Below are 6,621 nucleotides of genomic sequence, written 5' to 3'. Positions count from 1 at the left end.
GTCCCCTTTAATAGGCTGCAGAGGCAGGGCTATGCTTTGCAGCTATGTGTTCAACTCCTGTGCGGGTCAACGAGGACTGGGCACTGGGGTGGGAGTCCCAGCACCAGAGGTGGTTCCCCCTCCCCCTGGGGGCCAGATGAGCCAGGCTGGGCCCTCCCTGAGACAGGCCTCCTGCGCCAGGGAAGACTGTGTCTGGCGGTGCCTGGGAGCACCTGACGCATGGGGGTGCTGGTGGCCGGGGTGCGTGGATTGCAGCTCCCTGCCGCTGACCCTGCCTGGAGGCATGGACCCCAGGCCCCAGAGCCGGGAGTGACCTGGCAGAGTCCTGGGCACTGGCTTCTCTGCAGCACCGGAGCGGCCCAGGGCACCTGCCAGGAACCAGGCTGGCCAAACCAATGGAGTTCAGTTTTGCTTTAAAGATGAGAGTTCGTGACTTTACTCGTGAGAAGTTAGTGAGACAGTGACTTACGAACCAGCCTAGAAAAGATAGTGAAGTTCATGATAACGTCACCTCAGAGGAGGTGTTTCACTTCCTTGCTGATGAACCCCCAACCCTGAAAGGAAAGACCTGCATTTCATAAAACAGTATCTATAAAGAGCCCTTTATTTCTTAGGCCAGAGGCCTAATGTGGCTTATTCTCCTCCCCACAGCCCTGGACATTGTGTTTTTGGCTGCACCAGTTATCACTGTGTTTGGAACTAGGGCTGATTGTCATCCTTGTGACAGGTGGCAGCTCTTCTAAGCCAGTATAACTATTCCCTCTTCAGTTTTTTTAGCTTTTGAACTCAAGTACTTTTGAAGACTCCCATTTTAAGAATTGTGAAAATTTTGATACCAAAAGTCTTCACTATGGTATGTTCTTAAATTACTGGTAATTTCTGAGTTTGGCGGGGTTTTTTTTTCCCTTTCCTTTCTTTTTTCCTTTCTTCTTGTCATTTACTGTAAATGCTGTACATCCATATTATGTATCAGGACATTGTTTTTTTTATGCCTTCTTGGTTATAGCTGTTACCAGAGTGCCAAGACTGTCACCTACTGTTTGCTCACCTGCAAATCAACTACTTCTAATTTCCAGTTAAGGCAGTTGTTTTTAGTTTTGGCTATTTTCTTTCTACCCATTACAGTCTTTGGAATAAAAATTGAATTTAAACACACACAGCTCCTTTGGAGACATTATCATAAACCTTGCTGTCTTTTCTAGGCTGGTTTGTAGGTCAGTATTTCACTAACTACTCGTGAGTAAAGTCATAAACTCATTTTTAAAGCAAAGCTGAACTTCCACTGGTTCAGTCGGCCTCATTGCAGGTGGGGTGCACTGGCTTGGCTGCAGGTGGGATCTTACTTCCCTGACTGGGGATGGACTCGTGCCCCCCGCAGCGGAAGCACAGTCCTAACCACTGGACCACCGGGGAAGGCCCCCACCACTGGACATTTTGAAGAGAAATTCCACATTTTTGTTTATTCATTAAATATTTTTCCTTTTTAAATTTATAAATTGTAAACGATTAAGGTGCAAATAGATATGTTACACATACACACTCAAGTTACCTTTTTCAAACCGTTCAGAATGTACATATGTTTTTTAGCTGGTGTTCTCTGATCTGCGCCCTGGTGCTGCCTTGGGGGCAAAGCCTTTTTTGAGCCCAGGGGAAATGGCTGGTGCTGCCCCTAAATGACTTTCCCATGTGCCCACAGGGAGCCTGGGCTTATTCTCTTCTGTCCCTCCTCACGAGACAGGCAGGTCTAGGGAAACTGAGGCCTGGGGCCTGCTGGAGCCAGGACCCCACGCGGGTTTCCTACCCACCACTCACTTTATAGAAGCGTTCCCGGGACACCGCAGCCCAGACCAGGCCCCTTGCTTGGATCCCAGGTGTCCGGAAACACTCTCAAAGTCTCTCCTCTGTCCCTCCCGCCTGGTTCTGGGTGCCCCCGCCCTGCTCTGCAGAACCCCTTCAGGTCCTTAAAGCCTGTCTTTTTGATGTCTGTGGCACCCAAGTGAGAAGGAGGGACTGTTAAACAAGGAGGTCCCTGTTCCTGCCCCAACCTCCTGGGACCTGCCAGTCGGCATTAGGAAAACACGAGTCAGGCCAGGCGTGCTGCCTGGGTGTCAGGGCAGGGGCGTCTGTGCATAGAGAAGGGATAAAGTGATGACCTTATCCGAACTCCAAGCCTTTGTTACATACAGATGCTCCATCTCTGGAGGAGTCTTCTACAGTGAGAGCTTGCCTGTTAGAGAAGGTGTGGCCCTTCAGTGGACCCTCAGCATCTGAGAAGTCTGCCCGCCCCACCACAGCCCTCTGGGTCCAGGGCTTGAGGCCGCCTTCTGCTGATGGAGCTGGGGTTTCAGCATTTTTTAAGCCCTCCATCTGGCTGATGCTGTGACACAGGCAGAGCTCACCGAGGGAATAGTCACGGTCCATCCATCCCACATTCTTTGTCAAACGGGTCCTGGCCACTCAGAGTGACACACGGATGTTGGCAGTACAAACACACTTCACGTGACAGTAGGAAAATAGCAGGAGGAGTGACAGCGAAGGGGAGAGGAGTGAAGGGGGAGGTGACGGGCAGGTAGCGGTCGCTTCCCCCTGCTCATCAGATTGCACTGCATTTCATTGTTGGCAAAACTCCTGGCCAGCAGGCTGGATCAGCAGGCATCTCAGGTCCCCACAAGCACATCCATGCAGGGCCCTGTGTAGCCAGTCCCAGTGGAGAGCTGCTCCTCAGTGTGCTTTGCCTCCTTCCCACCATAGTCACTTGCCCTTTGAGAGGAGGCTCCTCAGAGAGTTTTGTCTCGAAGCTGCACTGTCTTGCCAGTTGAAACATTTGGCTTCCAGGCACATCTGTGTGTTTGTGTTATGAAGGAGAAAGGAAAGCAAGAGTAAGAAAATTGAATTCCATGGTGTCCAAAGGATTTGCAAAACTACCTACAGAAAGGAGCCTCAGTGCACACCGTGTAAAGAATTAATTAGAATCACAGCCTGCATTAATGAAGGGAGAGCTTTTGAAAGAAAAAGCATGTTACTTTTTTTTTAAGAACAAGCATTAGAGATTTTTACATGGGGATGAACAACAGGGTGAGAGGCCCTCGGGTTTCCCACAGCTGGGCTGTGAGCTATTTTCTGGTTTACCTGGTGGGCTGGTCTGGGCTTAGTAGGGCACAGGTGGGTACACACAGGAGCATGGTGTTACACCCTGGACAGTACATGCAGAACTCGACAGGCTGTACCTGGGGACTCAAGGTGGCTGAGATGGGCTTCTCACACCCACCAAGGTGGAAAGGGTGAGACCACAGATGGTGGAGAAGTGGGCTCCCCAGCACAGCGTTCCGTCCATACCGGCATCCACTTCCCTTGCATTTGGCTGCTCCCCATCCCTCTGGTACAGCACAAGGCCCTGCGTGTAAGTGGGCACTCGGAGGTGACTGACCCTGGGCTGGGCAGAGCTGCCTTCAACAGCCGGGGCAGCCTGGGCCCTCCTGGAGCCAGCCTGGTTCCTGTGGCTCCTTCTGTGGGGGAAATACCCTCAGATGAGGCCCTTCTTGTGAATGGGCACAAAGTCCCTCCTGGAAATCCTCCTGTGTGTCAGGTCCTTGTTAAGACTGAGGAGGAACAAGGACCCCGAGCCCAGGGCTTGGATAAGGAGACGCCCAAAGAGGGGGAAGGATGGGGCAGGAAAGTGGTCTCCAGAGAAGAGGTTTTGAGCTGCAAACCCAGTAGAGAGCGCTGGTCTCTTCTTGGCCCTCAGAGACATCTGTTTTGTCCCAGTGCTGCTGTAACCTCCTGTCCCTTGTAGTCAGGGACCTTGTCTTGAGCGGAGCCAGAAGACCCGGAGAGCAGACCCGCTGCGTCCTCCCCTGTCGGCACCCCTGTTGTAAGGTGTCCTCCTGTCTTTTGCAGAAATGGGAGCAGATCGAGGGCAATTCCAAGCTGCGGCATGTGGGCAGCAACCTGTGCCTGGACAGCCGCGCAGCCAAGACGGGCGGCCTGAGCGTGGAGGTGTGCGGCCCGGCGCTGTCGCAGCAGTGGAAGTTCTCGCTCAACCTGCAGCCGTAGTGGAGCCTCCCGCGTCTGCCCGCGCCCGGCCACCCAGCGACGAGCACGTCATCAAGTCTGTTTCTTAAACTTTCCGAGAAACTATATACCTCAGTATTCCATCATGGTCTGCAGGTCGGGAGACCTCAGCACGGTGAGGGCGGCACCAGAGCCGCGAGGAGATGGAGCTGCTGCGCCCTCCTCGGCCCTGCGCCTGGGCCGCCCAGCACCCCTGCGGAGCACCGCGCCCCGGAGGGCGGACCGGGAGAGAAAGGGCGCCCTGCGCACAGCGAGGGGGCCTCTCCAGCCTCCACGCGGATCCAGACATCCTGTGCAGGGTCCACCCCGGTCACGGCCACAGCGTTTCCCCGCCCTGCCTCCCAACTGTCTTACCAGCGCAGACCCCTTCCGCGTGGTGTACCTGCTCTCTTTGGATATGGACTTTTCTACGGTGGGACACTAAACCCAGATATATATGAGGAGAGAATGTACGGTCAGTTCCTATGGTTTCTGTAAATCGTCCTCATCTTGTAAATTCTCCACAAAGCTCATCATAGCCGTGAGGAGGAGGGGCCGGCGGGAGGAAGGGGCTCCCATGGCCCCCGGAGCCTTATAGGTGAGGGGGTGCCGCTGTACCCGCTGTGCGGTCCCCCCTCCACCCCCCCGGAGGCTAGCGCTGCTCGGAGGCCCCAACCCCAGCATCTCGGTTTGGCTTCAGCTGGGAGTCATGCTGTGTGTTGAAATCCACTTTTTGTGCCCTTGGTGTCTGTAAACCCTGGATGGGTTACTTCTTTAGACAGATATTGCTTTGGGTCTTTGTAAATTAAATTTCTTTTCTCTAAGGATAAAGTGAGTAAAAAACAATCTACCAGCTCCCAGTGATGGTGGGAAGCTGTCACAGGCAGCATGGGGCGCCGTGTGAGGGCCTGGGCGCGCTGGGCCCTGACCCTCCTGCCTCAGGGGCTTTGGGTCAAGAATTAGGGAAAGTGAACACCTGCTCACTGACACTGAGCATTCAAGGTACAAACAGGAGCTTTGCGGCTTAGGAAGGAGGCTTGTGTCAGCATAAAACACGAGCCAATTGTAAACTAAAATCAAGCAGGAAGAGGCCTGAGCACCTCCCTGACCCCTGGCCTGGCCCTGCAGAGCCCTCCTGGCCTCTGAGGGGCTCACATGCAGTGGTGGCCCAGCTTGCAGCACCCACAGGAGGGTGCCCCAGTCACTCCCAGGATTACTGCCCTCCTGTCTTCTGCGCCCCCTGGCCCAACGCTTTAGCGCACAGGTGCCCAGACCTGATGAGGTGTCACATGGGCACATGTCCTGGCCCTTCTGGAGGGACTGGGTGGTCACAGAGAAGTGGCCCCAAAGCGTTCTGCCAGGTAGACAGTCTGCCAAGAGCAGCTCTTTCCTGCCTGTTTCTTCCAGGAAAGGGGACGTTGGTCTTTCTTCCTCCACTGCAAAAGCCCCACGTGGGTTTGCTTCATGACAGTGTGCTCAGGCCTGGAGGCCTGGCTGGGTGACTTTGTCCTGTGCGTTTTTGCCCCCTGCCAACCAGCCAGGTGTATTTTCAGCAGACAGGGAGGCCATGGTTGGATTAACTCTGCACACCTCTCTATCTTCAGAGGCTGATCTTGACCACCAGTAAGCTCTTGGGTTGAGTCCTGGATACCTGTACAAGGCTGCTGAATGCAGGTGGGCCAGGAAGCAGTCACCCAGCCCTTGGGATCCATGGTCATGCTACTACTACTGTTAGGGAAAAAAAAAAAAAAATCCCATGGGTGGAAATTAAATTTGGCTTTCAAGTGAAGCAAATTGTCATCAGATTCTTGACAAATCTTTCGCCCACACACCTCCGCCCCACCCAGAAGTCTTACCAACCTTGGTTAAATCAAGATGGGTCCCCCTGGACCCTGGGGGGCAACTCCCCATCCCTGAGCTGGTGGGGGTGGTAGCCTTGGGTGGTGTGGGCGTTGTGAGCAGAGGTGGGCTGGAGGGCTCTCTGGGTGAGCTATGTTTACATGACACAGTGTGCCAAAGTGACTTACTGCGGCTGCGTTGCTTTTTTGTCATTGGGACTGCCCCACCCTCTCACTCCTGTTTTTACAAGTCAAGTTTCTTTCCTAGGAGCCCTTTGAGCAAAGCGTGGCAAAATTAGTTGTCTTCTCTGTGCTGGTCTTTGTTATGTCTTCATAAAAGCTAAAATGATGGTATCTGTGAGTATGTTTTGCAGATTCAAAATATAGTTTGGTAATTTTTTTTCCAGTTGATTTTTAAAAAGAACTGCTGTACAGAGCTTGTACTTTGTCCATTTTATAGATGGAAACCATCCTTGAAAATTGTTTAACTTAAATAAAGAGAAGATACTTTATAGATACGCCCTGCTGGCGGCTGCAGTCACTCTCTTTATCGGATGGATGTGACTGATGTTTGGGGACTGTGATTATGGGGGGCTGCTCAATTACCGTTTCTTATCACACTTAAAATGCATTCACCTTTTACTGCTGCACCTTTGACATTTATTCTGATTTGTAGTAATAACCATTACCATTTGTGAGCCAGGCCCCATGCGGAGCACTTAAATACATCCTC

The 6,621-nt window shown here is 52.8% G+C and overlaps 1 protein-coding gene across 1 annotated transcript in view; it reads left to right on the top strand.

Annotated features, from left to right (window-relative positions):
- The window catches only part of GALNT2 (polypeptide N-acetylgalactosaminyltransferase 2), a 96,335-nt gene extending 89,928 nt beyond the window's left edge, over window positions 1–6,407 (top strand). Inside the window, exon 16 of the mRNA XM_010839945.1 lies at window positions 3,898–6,407. Coding sequence (XP_010838247.1) covers window positions 3,898–4,053 — 156 coding nt within the window. The 3' untranslated portion in view covers window positions 4,054–6,407. The remainder of the gene's footprint in view (window positions 1–3,897) is intronic.
- Window positions 6,408–6,621: the final 214 nt, after the last annotated feature.

This window comes from Bison bison, unplaced genomic scaffold (genome assembly GCF_000754665.1).
Source record: "Bison bison bison isolate TAMUID 2011002044 unplaced genomic scaffold, Bison_UMD1.0 scf7180017864138, whole genome shotgun sequence".
In the NCBI taxonomy this organism is placed as follows: domain Eukaryota; kingdom Metazoa; phylum Chordata; class Mammalia; order Artiodactyla; family Bovidae; genus Bison; species Bison bison.
Note: the sequence above shows the minus strand (reverse complement) of the source record. Positions and strands in the feature narration are given on the sequence as shown.